General features: G+C 36.4%; 1 protein-coding gene across 5 annotated transcripts in view; it reads left to right on the top strand.

The window, feature by feature from the left end:
* The window catches only part of PPP4R1 (protein phosphatase 4 regulatory subunit 1), a 65,371-nt gene that overhangs the window by 26,409 nt on the left and 22,169 nt on the right, over positions 1-16,793 (top strand). For all 5 annotated transcript variants that reach the window (XM_087438911.1, XM_087438913.1, XM_087438908.1 and 2 more), the window contains 6 exons: positions 756-898; positions 1,622-1,768; positions 5,525-5,632; positions 5,769-5,834; positions 6,531-6,689; positions 11,449-11,576. In XM_087438911.1, coding sequence (XP_087295037.1) covers positions 756-898; positions 1,622-1,768; positions 5,525-5,632; positions 5,769-5,834; positions 6,531-6,689; positions 11,449-11,576 — 751 coding nt within the window. The remainder of the gene's footprint in view (positions 1-755; positions 899-1,621; positions 1,769-5,524; positions 5,633-5,768; positions 5,835-6,530; positions 6,690-11,448; positions 11,577-16,793) is intronic.

The following is a 16,793-nucleotide window of genomic DNA, read 5'->3' as shown; positions in this document are numbered from 1 at the left end:
TTGGGGTTTTGTTTGCCTTGAAAGGGCTTCCCACCTCTCAAGATTAAACATTTTTAAAAATGTTGTCTTTTAGTGCTTTTGATCTTTAAGAAAAATATTTGGAACTTTAATTCACCCAGAATTTATGTATGGTGTGTGTTATAGGAATCTTATCTTTTTTTCTCACATAACTAGCTGATTTTCCTACCATTCATTACCTATTGGATAGTCATCCTTTTGAAACCCAGAGATTTGAAAGGCCATGTTTGTCACCTTTAAATTACCATATATAATTGGGTCTTTTCGGGTTTTTCTTTTTGTTTAAATCTGTTAGTCTCCTTTAATATTCACTTATCCTTTTTAGTCTTAGTTAGGTCTAACTATAAATCCTCCATTCATTAACTAAATTTAGATTAGGAGCCAGTCCTTATAACTTGTCCTAGGAGGTTCTTCAATAGTAGAGTGTATAGATAATACCATATTATAGTTGATGTGAATGTCAGATATTTAACCCCTAGCACTGTGTAGCACAATGTAGGTGATGAATAAATTCAGTCATAGGAAATGATTGCATTGTGAAGCTAGAAGCTTGGGATGGGATTAAGATCCTCCTTTCACTCATGGGGGTGAAAAGGATCGGAGAGTTAGAGAACGTTTTGTAAGCCCTTTTTATGTTGAGGGTGAAAGTCCAAAGCTTTCCTAATAGTCTCGAGCCCAGGCAAAAGTTTTGTTACCGTGGAAGAATGTGTTTGCTCACATTTCTGTTATTTCAATAGAACCAACTGTGAGAGCAGAGCTGATGGAACAGGTGCCTCATATTGCATTGTTTTGTCAAGAAAACCGGCCTTCAATCCCATATGCTTTTTCCAAATACTTACTACCCATTGTGGTTAGATATCTCGCAGATCAGAATAATCAGGTAAGAGTGCTATTTACATGTTCTTCAGGAAATTTATGTAGTATGGTGTGTGTAGAATGGCCTGCCCTAAGTGGTCTTATTTGAATGTTTTTTCCTCTTTGACTTCGTTATTCTGTTTTTCAAAATGACCATTTGTCTTAGACCAAGATGTGTTGAGAGTCTGGCAAATCTAGGAGGTCTCCTTAGTGCTGTTATAGACAACGCCTAGGAGCTGCATTCTCACTTCATGTTTTCATAGGTGTCCCTCAAAAAATTTGTTACTTTGTGAGACATCTTCAACAAGGATGGCTTTTCTGTTTCACTTCATTAATTATAAACAGTCTGCCAAGTTCAGTCTTTGCAATAGTTGAAGAAAATAGCCATAAATTTTTATTTGCAAGGTTTTGCCAGTTATGAGTCCCTTTAATAATTTTAATAATTTTATTTATTTATTTTTCCCCCAAAGCCCCAGTAGATAGCTGTATGTCATAGCTGCACATCCTTCTAGTTGCTGTATGTGGGACGCGGCCTCAGCATGGCCGGAGAAGTGGTGCGTCGGTGCGCGCCCGGGATCTGAACCCCGGCCGCCAGTAGCGGAGCGCGCGCACTTAACCGCTAAGCCACGGGGCCGGCCCCTGAGTCCCTTTAACTTGGAATGAGAAGTCTTTAAATTTGTAAAAATCAAGAATAGAATTTTGTTATATCGTGTATGTACTTTGTTTATACTGTTTAATTTTTCCCTAGGTAAGAAAAACAAGTCAGGCAGCTTTGCTGGCTCTGCTGGAGCAGGAGTTAATTGAGCGATTTGATGTGGAGACCAAAGTGTGCCCGGTCCTCATAGAGCTGACTGCCCCAGATAGCAATGACGATGTGAAAACAGAAGCCGTGGCTGTAAGTAGAACGCAATTTTTCAGTTTAGGTAAAACATTAGTCACTATATTGACTAATAGGGGGTGTTCATTAAATATTATGCTACATTACTTACTCTAGGGTTTATACATATTATGTATCAAAGTAGCCACAAATCATTAAATTTGAAATATAATGCTAGGATAGAAAGGGACATAGGCTTACAAGGGAAGAGATGTATTTTCTGTGGGCACTATATTGTGCTAAGCACCTGGGAAGTAGATGGCTCTGCCCCTGAACTCGGAGAAAGCAAGATATACAGCAAGAAAATAATAAGTAACTGTAAATTCATTATTATGTCAAAATGGAAAAAGAGGATGGTAGAAATAACCAGTACAGTTAAAAATTAAAAAGACAAAAAACGCTATATTGAATGAAGAAACATTTGAACCCCTTTAATTGCTATTGAGTACTTTTCTAGGCACTGTGTAAGCACGGTAGAAAAAATAATAATAATACTTGGCTCCTGCCATTTGATGATATGGTCTTGGGAGGAAGGGTAATCAGGCAAGTCATTATACTGTGATATGATAGATGATACAAATTATGGTTATTAGAAAAATATATAGATTAAGTCATTATGCACATAGTTAAGTCAAGTATAAAATTAAGTTTTCTGAGTTTTTTGACATGATTATCAAATATTTTGATTATTTGAGAGCTGTCCATAAATAGGGCATGAATTAGAGTATAGTAGTATATGTTGCAATTCACATCTATGGTTCCTGAGTTCAGAGTAAGAATTCTGATAATAAATTAGGTAGGAAAATGATAAGTTCATCTGAAAATTTATTCAAATCTATTTGGGTAGTGAAAGTTTATTATAAACCTAAAATGATATAATTGCATCTCTGTTGATAGAAAAAAATGATACCAAAATTTTCTAGTGCTTCTGGATCATTAGTAGGATGAACTAGATCATCTCTCTAGTTCCTTTCCTTTGGAAATTCCTTGATTCCATTATTTTATTGTTAGATACTCAGGTACCAGTTAACTAATAAATTTTGTTGTTGTTAGTGCTGTCGAGTTGATTCCAACTCCTAATGACGCTGTGTACAGCAGAGCAGAGCCCTGCCTGGTCTTTTTGCACCATCCTTTCCACCTTCCGCTGCTATATCAGACAATGCTCTGCTGTTATTCATAGGGTTTTCCTGGTCAATTTTTTCAGAAGTGGGTGGCCAGGTCCTTCTTCCTAGTCTGTCCTAGTCTGGAAACTCTGCTGAAACCTCTCCACCATGGGTGACCCTGCTGGTATTTGAAATACCAGTGGCGTAGCTTTCAGCATCACAGCAACACTCAGCCACCACAGTGTGACAACCGACAGACGGGTGGTCTGGTTCCCTGAGCGGGAAGTGAACCCGAGCCGTGGCACTGAGAGCACCGAATGCTAACCAGTAGACTACCAGGGCTGGCTAATAATAAATTTAGATACTTTTTTTCCTGTAATATTTTTTTTGAAGTGAAATTCACGTACTGTAAAATTAACCATTTTAAAGTGTACAATTAAGAAGCATTTAGTACATTCACAGTGTTGTGCAACCACCACCTCTGTCAAGATCCAAAACAGATTTTTTTTTTTTATGTTTCTTAAGTTCCTCAATAAAGGAAATCAGTTTTGGCATAACTTTATATTGAGTGGAGTTTAACTTCCTCTATTATAATTTTTGATGGGATTTAACAATAGTAAAACATTATAATTATAATAAAAAGACTATGTCCAGCACTAGTATGAAACCCATCATTCTCTTATAATTGGTTTATGTTTATTTTGTCATGATTTGCATTTCTTGGCTCCCTAGTTGTTCTCTCTCTTGGCTCCCTAGTTGTTCTCTCTCTTGGGAATAATTCATTTTGATAAATTTAATTATGCTAGATCAGTGATACAGTGTAGCTTCGGATCTTTAACTAGAGCTTGGAATGCTTAGAAACAGTGTGGAGTCAAAAAACAAAACTGGGTTTGGGGTTTGGGAGATGTAGGTGTTATCGCCAGTTCTGAGGATGCTAGGATTTTGGCAGGGATGTGTTGAAACTACAGATCAATTTGGGGATAATTGCCAGCCTAACAATCCATGATCATCCTAGATCTCTCCATCTGTTTATCCTGTCAGTCTTGTGTAGTTTTCAGTAGATAGATCATATATATATTTTGTTAGATTTAGTGTTCTTTAACACTATTGTGAAGGATACTGTAGCTAAATGTTTCCAGTTGTTCATTGCTAATTTATAGAAATACATTTGATTATTGTATTCTGACATATGTCCTGCAAACTTCCTAAACTCAGGTATGTGTTCTGGTGGCTTCTTTGTAGATTCCTTGGGATTTTCTGTGTAGACAATCATGTCATATGTGAATAGTTTTTTCTTTGCAATCTGTATGCCTTTTACTTCTTGTCATATTTGCAGTGGCTAGGAGTAGATGTAATAGATAAATGATGACAGACCATTGTATTTCTGTCTGTACTGACTGTGGGAGGAATTTATTTTAAAAACTTGGCCTGATTTTCAAACAGTTCATCTTCACTTTGCCTGGTAATGTGTTAACTGAAACACATGCATATCAGGACCATGTCCTTGCCTTCCTTGGAACCTGGGTTTTGCTGAGTGGGGAACCTTGTGCCCATATGCACAAGGTTCAGTTAAAACAGTACTTAGCAAGGTAAGGACTGCCTCTGTATAGTCTTTTCTTAGCAATACAGATGTATGCAACCCAGATCCTTCCTATGGATAATCTTTTCCTTTGAGCAGTCACCATTTATTTCTTCACTGGGAAAATGGAGGGGTTGTTTTTTGCTTTTAAAGTTACCAGGCAGGGCCTGCCCCATGGCTTGGCGGTTGAGTGCACACGCTCTGCTACTGGCGGCCTGGGTTCGGATCCCGGGCGCGCACTGACGCACCGCTTCTCCGGCCATGCTGAGGCCGCGTCCCACATACAGCAGCTGGAAGGATGTGCAACCATGACATACAACTATCTACTGGGGCTTTGGGGGAGAAAAAGGAGGAGGATTGGCAATAGATGTTAGCTCAGAGCCAGTCTTCCTCAGCAAAAAGAGGAGGGTTAGCATGGATGTTAGCTCAGGGCTGATCTTCCTCACAAAAAAAAAAAAAAAAAAGTTACCAGGCAGGGCCAGCCCCATGGCTTAGTGGTTAAGTGCGCGCGCTCCGCTACTAGCGGCCCGGGTTCGGATCCCGGGCTCACACCGACGCACCACTTCTCCGGCCATGCTGAGGCCACGTCCCACATACAGCAACTAGAAGGATGTGCAACTATGACATACGACTATCTACTGGGGCTTTGGGGGAAAAAAAGGAGGAGGATTGGCAATAGATGTTAGCTCAGAGCCGGTCTTCCTCAGCAAAAAGAGGAGGATTAGCACGGATGTCAGCTCAGGGCTGATCTTCCTCACAAAATAAATAAATAAATAAATAAAAATAAAGTTACCAGGCAAAATGATTAATAAGATTGAAACTATAGACAAAAATGAAATTTTTAGGATTTTTCTCTGGGTTTACTGTGCATTTAGTAATTATTGGTTGATTTTACTAGTAGTAAATATCTATTTTTCTGTCTTCAACTCAGATAAATAAGGTGAATGTTTTTGGTGATGTGTGCAGTATAATGATACCATATTATGTTTTATATTTCCTTAAATTATATACTTGTAATAAGTTAGCAAACTTAACTGGAAAAGTCTTAGTTTGAAGATATTTTCAGTGCGTTTTTGTTCTTATTTATTTTAGATAATGTGCAAAATGGCTCCCATGGTTGGGAAGGACATCACAGAACGTCTTATCCTCCCTAGGTTTTGTGAGATGTGCTGTGATTGCAGAATGTTTCATGTTCGAAAGGTATTGTTTAGTCTTTTGTTTGTTTAAGAACACATGGTTCTAGTGGTTACTGTATTGATATGTGAAATTTAAAAGATTATTTTTAAAGAATCCTATATGTAATATTTTGAAATGTCAATGATGCTTTTGTTGTCAGGTCTGTGCTGCCAATTTTGGAGATATTTGCAGCGTAGTTGGCCAGCAAGCTACTGAGGAAATGTTGGTAAGTTTTACAGAAACAAAAGAGTAAGCAATGGAATACAAAGTGGCACATAAAGTTTGAAACATACATTTACCCCAAAATCTTATTAACATAATCTCATGAATGTAAACCAGAAAGTTAATATGATTTGGAGTTTAGGAGTTTAAATTTCTGTAATCTGGGCACTTGAGTTGTGTTTTGATAACAATGGTTTGTTTAAAATGCAGATGTGTGTAAGAACCATTGATCCATTTTTACCTCTCCTATTTCTGTTGGACAAATCAATTCTTATTTATTCAAATCTTTCATTTTATTGCAACCCTCAAGTATTTTAGTGACAAATTAAATGTACAGCAGTTTATTTTTAAATAGTCACTACATGGAATATATATGCTTAATATGAAAGTTAACATACTTGAAGAGTTTCTGAAACCATCTGTTATCTGTTATGCAAAATAATTAAGTTTAGGTACGAGCGCTTGGATAACATTTAAGCTGTATTTGTTGGGAGTATTTTTGCTTTTCCATAGTCAATAGTATTATGAATTAGGTGTGATTTATTTAAAATTACTGAGTATTAATAATAAATGGGTCTTCTAAATTTTGTTAAGAAAATCTAGTATTTTAAAACACTATGAAAGCAGAAAATGAAATAAAAGTAGCTACTGAAACCTACTCTGTTTGTCTGCCTGACAAAACACTGTCTTCCTTGCATAGCTGCCCAGGTTTTTCCAACTATGTTCTGATAACGTATGGGGAGTCCGGAAGGCTTGTGCTGAATGCTTCATGGCGGTTTCCTGTGCAACATGTCAAGAAATCCGACGGACTAAATTATCAGCACTATTTATTAATTTGATCAGTGATCCTTCACGTTGGGTAGGGTTTTGTTTAATCATTATTTTTGTAAAATAGTACATTTTATGGCGAATGTGATTTTGATTTCATAATTTAAGAAATAATGTATAACTTAAGGTATGTTATTGTTAGTACTTTTAGGAGTAGACAATAGACAGACTACTATATTAACTTTTTTATTTTTTTTACTGGATAAAATTTTTGTACAAATATAAATCATGTTCATCCTATTGATGTATTATATTGATGTTCAGATGTTCAGTCCCTGGGGTAAGTCTCACGTGGTCGTAGTGTAATAATTCTTTGTATGTTGCTGGATTTAGCTTGCTAGTATTTTGTTAAGGAATTTTATGTCTATATTATAAAAGATAATGGTGTGTAGTTTTCTTGTGATGGCTTTTTTTTTTTTCCTGCTTGGTTTTGTTATCAGGGTAATAATGGCCTTGTAAAAGGAGTTGGGAAGTGTTCCCTCCTCTTCTGTTTTGGGAGAATTTGTGAAGAATTGGTATTCTCTTTTAAATGTTTGGTAGAATTCAGCAGTGAGGCCATCTGGGCCTAGATTTTTCTTTGTGGATAGTTTTTTTTTTTTTAATTACTAATTTAATCTCTTCTTAGAGATTGGTCTTAGTCTATTCAGATTGTCTATTTCTTCTTGCCTTCAGTTTTGGTAGTTTGTGTCTTTCTAGGAATCTCCCCATTTTATCTAAGTTATCTACTTTGTTGGTCTATGATTATCCATAGTATTTCTTTGTAATCTTTTTATTTCTGTAAGGTCAGTAGTAATGTGCCATCTTTCTGATTTTCTAGTAATTTGAGTCTTGTCTCTTTGTTTCTTGTCCAGTCTGCTCAAGGTTTGTGAGTTTTGTTGATCTTTCTAAGGTTTTTGGTTTCACTGATTTTCTCTGTATTTCTATTCTCTATTTCATTAATTTCCATTCTAATCTTTATTAAATCCTTCCTTCTGCTTGCTTTTGGTTTAGTTTGCTCTTCTTTCAGTGTCTTGAGGTAGATGGTTAGGTTATTAATTTGAGATCTTCTTTATTGGAATTACCATATACGGTAACTGGCTTTCAACCTGAAGAGCTTCCTTTTGTATTTCTTGTAATGTGAGTCTGGTAGCAACAGATTCTCAGTTTTTGTTTATTTGGGAATATCTTTATCTTGCCTGCATTTTTGAAAGATAGCTTTCTGGGGTATAAGATTCTTGGTTAATGGGGCCGGCCCCGTGGCGTAGCGGTTAAGTGCACGCGCTCCACTGCTGGCGGCCCGGGTTTGGATCCCGGACGCGCACAGATGCACCGCTTATCGGGCCATGCTGTGGCGGCGTCCCATATAAAGTGGAGGAAGATGGGCACGGATGTTAGCCCAGGGCCAGTCTTCCTCAGCAAAAAGAGGAGGATTGACAGTGGATGTTAGCTCAGGACTGATCTCCCTCACAAAAAAAAAAAAAAAAGAAAGATTCTTGGTTAACAGTTTTTCTCTTTGAGCTTTTGAATATGTTATCCCCACTGCCTTCTGGCCTCCTTTATTTCTGTTGAGAAGTCAGGTGTTTATTTTATTGGGGTTCCCTTGTAAGTGATGTGTCACTTTCCTTTTGCTGCTTTCAAGATTTTCTCCTTGCTTTTGACTTGCAGTATGTTTACTATGATGTGTGTGTTTGTATTTCTTTTAGTTTATCCTATTTGTTGAGCTTCCTGGATGTGTAGGTTATTGTTTTTTAATAAATTTGGGAAGTTTTGAGCCATCATTCCCTCAAAGATTTTGTTTTCTCTTTTCTCTCTGTCTTCTCTCCTGGTATCCCCATTACATATGTGTTGGTGTGCTTGATGGTATCCCACATTTTTCTGAGGCTCTATTCATTTTTCCTCATTTTCTTTTTTCTCTCTATTCTTCTTTCTTTCTTTCTTTCTTTATTTTTCCCCCCCAAAGCCCCAGTAGATAGCTGTATGTCATAGTTGCACAACTTTCTAGTTGCTGTATGTGGGACGTGGCCTCAGCATGGCCAGAGAAGTGGTATGTCGGTGCGCACCCGGGATCCGACCCTGGGCCGCCAGTAGCAGAGCGCGTGCACTTAACCGCTAAGCCACGGGGCCGGCCCTCTCTATTCTTCAACTTGCATAATCTATATTGGTATACCTTGAGTTCACTAATTCTTTTTTTACCAGTTCAGCTCTACTGTTGGGTTCATGTAGTAAGTTTTTTATTTTAGTTGCTATACTTTTCAACTCCAGGATTTCCATTTGGTTCTCTTTTATAATTTCTGTCTCTGTATTAATATTCTTTATTTGATATGACGTTGTCCTCATACCTTATTTTGCTTCTTTAATCATGCTTTCCTTTAGTTCTGTGAACAATTTATAGTGGCTACTTTGAAGTTTTTTTTTCTGTGGAGTCCAGCATCTTATTGCTCTTAGAGAGTTTGTTACCCAATTTTTTTTCAGTGTATGGATCATACTTTTCTGTTCCGTTGCATGTCTTGTATTTTTTTGTTGGAAACTGGACATTTTAGATACTATATTGTAGCAAATTTGGGTACTGATACCCCTCTCTGGGGCTTGTTGTTGTTATTTGCTTGTTTGTTCACTGACTGGCTGGAATACTTTCGTGGACTCTTAGTTCCTCCCTCCAGGAGGTGCAGTTTGGGGTATGCCCACAGTCACCCTTGGGATGACAACGTTTTGGTGGGCATGGGAGGGCCAGCAGCCTGAGCTTCTCTTGGCTTTTCTTTCCTGGCCTTATGAGTTGGGCCAGGGGCTGTTGGGGCCCCAGTATTCTGAGCCACGTCCGAGGTAGAGCTTCCATTCCACTAATGGGCATTGGGCAGAAGAAGGGAAGCCCCCACCTCTCCACAGCACTTGCCCAGGACCTGGCCGCAGCAACAGGTAGCTGGGGGCAAGATGAGAAACACTGAAAGCCCTCTGGCTGGGAACTGGGGGAGAGGGAGCCCAGTGTTCTTGGCTGCAGTGGTCTGGAGTGGAAGCTCTGCCTCCCTGAGCTGGTCTTGGTTCAGATACCACAAACTCGCGCATTTTTTTTTTTTTACTGAATTTTTGTAGATTTCCTTGAATAGATTTTCCTTCATTTGTTGTTTGCCCTTAGGACCAATTCTAGAGGTGTTGAATGGTGGAGTCTTTTTTTCCATTTTCACTCATTTTACTGGGGAGTGTGTCAGTGGAGTTCCTGACACTGTCATGCCAGAAGTTGATCTCAGGATCTTACCACATTCAATTTTCAAAACAAATCTACACAGAGAAAGACGGTTAAGCCTTAGTACTATTTTAACGTTTTTTTTTTTTTTTTTTTTTTATTAATTTTATTTATTTATTTTTCCCCCAAAGCCCCAGTAGATAGTTGTATGTCACAGTTGCACATCCTTCTAGTTGCTGTATATGGGACGCGGCCTCAGCATGGCCGGAGAAGCAGTGCATCGGTGCACGCCGGGGATCCGAACCTGGGCCACCAGCAGCAGAGCGCACGCACTTAACCGCTAAGCCACGGGGCCGGCCCTATTTTAACGTTTTTATAATATCTTGTATAAGATTGTTACAAAAGACCATGTGGCATATTTGAAGTTTTCATTTTTAAACTTTAAGTACTTGTCATTGTTTTGGCTCCATAACATGCAGTATTTCCTGTTAATTTGGGAATATGTTTATGTTAAAATGAAGGACTCCTTTAATCTCACTCGTTTGAGGTATATATAAATCCTATGCCTATTTGAGACAAGCTCAGAGTTGTAACACTAATCAGAGTAGACTAAACTCATGCATATAATTTTAAAAGTTACCTTTTATGCTTTTATGGAAGTAACGTTTATTGACTATAAAGTAGAAAAAATCTGTAAGTTCACGTGTACACAATATTCTTTTTTGCTATTGTGCATATAATTCTAGCCTTTTTTTTTAACCAATTGAATAATTTTGTATCTGCCTCTCCAAGTAGGTGAATACTAATAATGGGCATCTTTACATGTATTTGCCTTTGTAAAATTTCTATATTTTTTTTTGTAAAAATTACGTTTCATGTAATCCTCATTTTAAAACTTGGAGAAGGTATTGTTAGGCGTGAAAGGCATAATCTCAGAGAAATTGGTTTGCAGTCTTTCCCATCACAGTTGCTTTGTCAGATTCTACTTCCTCTCATGAAACTTCTCCTTTCCAGATTTTTTTTAAATCTTGATTACAAAAATAATCCAGGAATACAATATGACGTAAAATTCTATAACCTCCTTTTCAACTTTCCTACTTGAGATATTCATTGATAATAGTAATATATGCTTCTAGATTTTTGTGTAGTGTATTGTAAGTCAGTGTTATATTTCTGATGAGTGTGTGGTTCTGGTACAGCTGTCTTGCTTCCTTGTAGTGAACAAATTATAGTCTTTCCTACCTGAAAATATTAAATGGATTTATCACATTTTGTTGACTTTATTGCTTTATGTTTTCTGTTTGGCAGTCTTGTTTTTTTCATTTGTTTTGTTCTTGAGAACACAACAGGACTTTCTTCAGTTTCGTTCCATGCTAGCGTTTTATTTGGATCTCATATTCATATTCTCATGGTTTAAATAGTCAAGCCAGGATTTAAAAAATTGAAAGTAAAAAAAAGAGAGAATAGTTTATAAAGAATTTTAAATCCTACCTGAAGAATGATTTATAGTTCTGAATCTGGGTTTCTTTTAGAAAAACGTTATTATTATCTTAACCATCTTTCTGTATATGGAAAGTAGCTTATTAATAACCCCTTATTTTTCTGTGTTATTACTGTCCTATCTCCTTCCCAGGTTCGCCAAGCAGCCTTCCAGTCTCTGGGGCCTTTCATTTCTACTTTTGCTAACCCATCTAGCTCAGGCCAGTATTTTAAAGAAGAAAGCAAAAGTTCAGAAGATACATCAATAGAAGACAAAAATAGGTATAATTTTTTAAAACTTTGCATTCTGGTTTTACTGCTTGTGAACATTTTTTTCAAATCCACTATTTTATAATAAGTGTTCTTTTGGAGAGTTTACTATTTCTCTTGATTATAAAAACTGGTAAATATTTTTATGGAGTTTTATTTAAATACATTCGTTAAACATCTCTTTGGTTAGTTACATATTAAATGAGAAGATGAAGATGTATGTAACACTTAGCTTGATGCTGGGCACAAAGAAAACTATAAATGATAGATTTGATAATAGTTTTTGAATAAGTTTATTTAATAAATTTTATACCTCATAAATAATCTGTTGACATTTAGAATGTACAAGGTAATGGTTATAAATTTAAAGGGTTTGTTTTTTAGGGAGTAAAGCCTAATTTAGGAATATGTTTGTTTTAGTATATAGTCATTTTCTTACTATTATTTTTTCTTTCAGTCAATTGATTTAATTATGGATCTTGGATTCTCTGTCTACAGAATGATAAGTGTATCTCTCAATTGAGGGGGAAAGTATCTTAATGGTTAGCACCAAATTAGTGTACTTATTAACTAGAATACCAGTTTTAAGTGTATTAATCTAATAGGGCAATCAAATTTTAAAGCTTGAAGAAGACAACTCTGATTTTTATTAAAAAATTTTTTTGAATTAAAAACTTTTGAGTTTTAGTTTTTAAAATTTATTATATACATAGGGAAAAAAATGATTCAAACCTAACTTAGTGCATGGGAAATATGCACAAACTTTTAGAGGTATGCACTGGAAATAATTTAGTACCTGTTTTTGAAACAGTCCCTACTGTAATGCTTGAGTTACCGTAGTGTCTTGTCCCTCCCTTGTCATGATGCTAATGGACATTTTCTTCTGTAGGTCTTGATACTGTGATATTTGCTTTCTTGGTGTTTTGATTTGGCAGTTCTTCCTTTCTTCTCTGCTGCCTTGTTTTACCTTTTTGCCCGTTCTCCTACTGTCCTGCTGAATAGCCAAACAAACCTGAGGTACTGTTTTTTGTAAAGGAAGAAAAATCACTCTAAACCTGTCTTCCTAGCAAGCAAAGTCTGTCAGTTCTTTTGAAAACAGCTGCTGCAAGGAGTTTGACAAAAATCGTGATGGGGGGGAAATGTTATCTGTTTTTCATTTGTAAAGTTAGCATACCTTTCACTATCTAATTGTACAAAGACTATTATGTAACTTTTATTTATTTTTAAATCTGCGGAGAGTCTAGTAACTGAAAATATAAATTTACAAAGAATTATGTAGGACAGGGGTCAGCAAACTTTCTGTAAAAGGCCAAACCATAAATATTTTTGGTCTCCGTCACAGCTACTCAACTCTGCCTTTGCAGTGTGAAAGCAGCCATAGACAGTACATAAATGGATGGACTTGGCTGTGTTTCAGTAAAACTTTATTGACAAAAATAGTTGATGTGGCTGTTCATGGCCAGTAGTTTTGCTGACTGCCGGTGTAGATCATTATTGGAAGAGCTATTTAAAGGTAGTTATCTTTTAGCTACAAACCTTAATTTCTCTTCCATTATAATGAGGTATGTCTTGATGTCAGATCAATACTATTTATAGCATTGGATTTTCACTATATTATTAGACTTTATTAAATTGTGTTAATGGTGTAGGGAAGGGAAGAGAGTTCCTAGCTAAGGAAGGAAGTGTGTGAAATATTGTAAAAGCTTTTGTATTGTTTCATTATCCTAGCTTCAAAAAGAGTAGTCCTATATATCATTAATCTCAGAACCATTAGTTTGTTTGCCCTCTCTTAAGTACTGCACTGGCTTTTGTTTTAAGCTGTCTTAAAACTGTTGTTTTGGGCCGGCCCCGTGGCTTAGCGGTTAAGCGTGCGCGCTCCGCTACTGGCGGCCCGGGTTCGGATCCCGGGCGCGCACCGACGCACCGCTTCTCTGGCCATGCTGAGGCCGCATCCCACATACAGCAACTAGAAGGATGTGCAGCTATGACACACAACTATCTACTGGGGCTTTGGGGGGAAAAAAAAAAAGGAGGAGGATTGGCAATAGATGTTAGCTCAGAGCCGGTCTTCCTCAGCAAAAAGAGGAGGATTAGCATGTTAGCTCAGGGCTGATCTTCCTCACAAAAATAAATAAATAAATAAACAAATAAATAAGTAAACTGTTTTAAAAAACTATTGTTATTCAAGATTGATTGATTATGCAAAAATTAATTGAGCACCTACTATGAACCAGCTACTGTAGATAGAAATGTAGAACTTGGTTCCTGTTCTCAAGGTCCTCTCAGTTTCCTAGAATTCAGATTTCTCAAAGAAATATCTTACAAAGTAAGCAAGTTTTTGGCAATATATTTCCACTACTGTTTATTTATTATATGGTGTTTCATCTGATCCTGGAAACATTTAATATCACTTAATATTCTTTGAAGCATTTGTGGGTTATAAACCTCTGACTTGGGCCAGCCCCATAGCTTGGCGGTTAAGTGCTCTAGCTCTGCTACTGGCGGCCCGGGTTTGGATCCCAGGCGCGCACCAGTGCACCACTTGTCTGGCCATGCTGAGGCCGCGTCCCACGTACAGCAACTAGAAGGATGTGCAACTATGACATACAACTATCTACTGGGGCTTTGGGGAGAAAAAGCAAAAAAAAAAAGAGGAAGATTGGCAATAGATGTTAGCTCAGGGCCGGTCTTCCTCAGCAAAAAAAGAGGAGGATTGGCATGGATGTTAGCTCAGGGCTAATCTTCCTCACAAAAAAAAAAAAAAAACACCTCTGACTTTATATACCAGATTTATCTTTCACTGAGCCTGGATCAGGCTGTTAATGCTTCTTTGAAGGTGTTAATGAAGGCTACTTCCAGAAGCAGAGTTAAACATTCAAATTTGTATTTTTAAATTATGTAAAATAAGCATTCTCTTTTCTATTTAGTCAAACCAACTATTATATTATTCTCTGAATACACTGTATTCTTTTGGTTCTCCCTGCCATCTATTTGGGAAGCTGTCCTCTTCCATCCATACTTCATATTTAACAGAGTGAGTGTCAGCGTGTTTGCTGTTTCTAGACTCACCATCTCCAAGAATCTTTTCCTGAGTTTTTCAGGAAATTCAGAGCTTTTGTGTCTTGGCTGTCAATAGCACTAGAAAGAGAGCACTAATTTTAATCATCGTTTTAATTGTATATTTGCACATATTATCCCTTAGACTACAGGTCCCTCCGATGTAGCAGTCGAGTTGTTTATCTTTGTGTGTACTAACACCTTCACTGGGCCTGGCACATGGTTGGCACATACTTGAATGAATTATTGTAAGGAAATAATGGATTTAATCTCAAAAGCCTTAAGTAACTACACCACTTACGTTAGTTTTTATCAGTTTAGCTTAATGCCAACTATGTGCAAGTAAAATTGATTGTTATTGGTACAAATTTGCAAGTATTTCTTTGTTGTTAAAACTTCAATTAGTTAATTCACAGTACTTTAAAGACATATGTTGGAGAGTGTTCTTTGCTTCCATCTCAGGATACAGTGCTTCCTTAACCAGATGTTCCACACATCAGTTTCTTCTTGGAATACGTGTACTTTATTTTTCTAGGCCCATGGTCTTTAGTCAAGAACTCTGAAATGTTAACTGTAAACTTATGTAGACACTAAAGGAAACTTAAGGCTCTTTTGAGAGAAATTTCTAGCTTACCTTCTGGTGCTCTTGTTACTACAGTCTCTTAGGACAATTCTCTCATTATGCAAAATCATAAGTCTCCTCAATTTTCAAAACAATGTTTGCTTGTATAATAGCATTTCAAAGTTGACAATTAAGAATATCAGACTTTTGACATTTAGCAGCTTGATCTTGCATTGACTATTATCCAGCTCCAGGAAAAATCAGTATTTATAAGATTTATATTTTTGACAGTTTGAAGCAACTGTTATTCATATATGTAGTAATTCTTCCCAGAATTTAATACTAGGGAAAAAGTTTGTGTCTCTTTAAAACTGTACTAGGAGTTTTAAGTTTGAACAAACTAGTAATTTTACATTAGACAGAATGAGTTTGCCAGTCATTCTTTGTTTTTTCTGCTAAGAATATTAAAATTTAATCTAATACTATGGTGAGATAGTGATCAAAGAACTTCAGGCCCTTGGAATAGTTTTACGTACTGAATGGCCTTTTAATTGGGTTCTTTTTGTGTATTTTAAAGGGAAATTTCTTAAAATCATCAGGTAATAGATAAAGTCTTACAAGTTTTGCCCGTTTGCTCTCTACCCTGGCCAAAAAATATCATGTTACTATAATTTTTAAAATTTAGTTTGCATGATATCAGAAAAACTGTGAAAATAGCACAAAGAATCCATATACCCTTCATCCAGATTCTCCAAATGTTAACATTTTACCATACTTTATTATTCTTTTTTTTTGAACTCTTGGAGAATAAGTTTTAGACGTGATATTCTTTTTGCCTTTCTTAAATATTTCACTGTGTGTTTCCTCAAAACACAGACATTAATACAGAACTACAGTCCAGTTATCAAAATTAAGAAATTAACATAGAATATTGTCATCTAATCTAGAGACTTCATTCAAATTTCAGCAGTTATCCCACTACTGTTCTTTAAAGCAAAACAAAAAAATATCTTTTAATAAGGACAAACCTGATTGGAAAATAGTATATAATTCATACACATAGAGAAGGCATTTATTTTGCATAATAGCACTAGCTTCAAGAACTGTTTTGGAGAGGGAAGGATCTTAAAGGTCATCTGGGCCAATCCCTCATTTTTATGAATAAGGAGTAATTGTGGAATCTGAGTCCCTAAAAGGCTTAGAGTTTTATATTAATATAGTACCAGTGCTGCAAAGGAATCTGAGAGCTTACAATCCATTTCTTTTGCAGTTGTAACAGAATTTTATTACGTGTACACTCTATATATTTTATAGTTATGAGAGTAGAAGATAAACACCAGAATTTAAAATGCTGTCACTGCATGGTGTGTTTTCAGATGACTTATTAAATATTTTTATCTGTATTTTAAATTTTTTGAAAATAATCATCATGTGTTTTTAAAAAAGATGTTTCTGAAAACGATGTGAACATTACTATGAGATAAAGCCTAATCAGAGGGAAGGTGATAATTTCATGAGAACATGTATGGTGGCTGTTTACCCGGGATGTTATGTGAGCATTAACGTCACCTTCCGTTTGCACAGTCCTAGTAAGCCTCCTGTTTAGTATC

Source organism: Ceratotherium simum, chromosome 14 (assembly GCF_057802395.1).
Source record: "Ceratotherium simum simum isolate JZ-2026a chromosome 14, ASM5780239v1, whole genome shotgun sequence".
NCBI lineage: Eukaryota > Metazoa > Chordata > Mammalia > Perissodactyla > Rhinocerotidae > Ceratotherium > Ceratotherium simum.
Note: the sequence above shows the minus strand (reverse complement) of the source record. Positions and strands in the feature narration are given on the sequence as shown.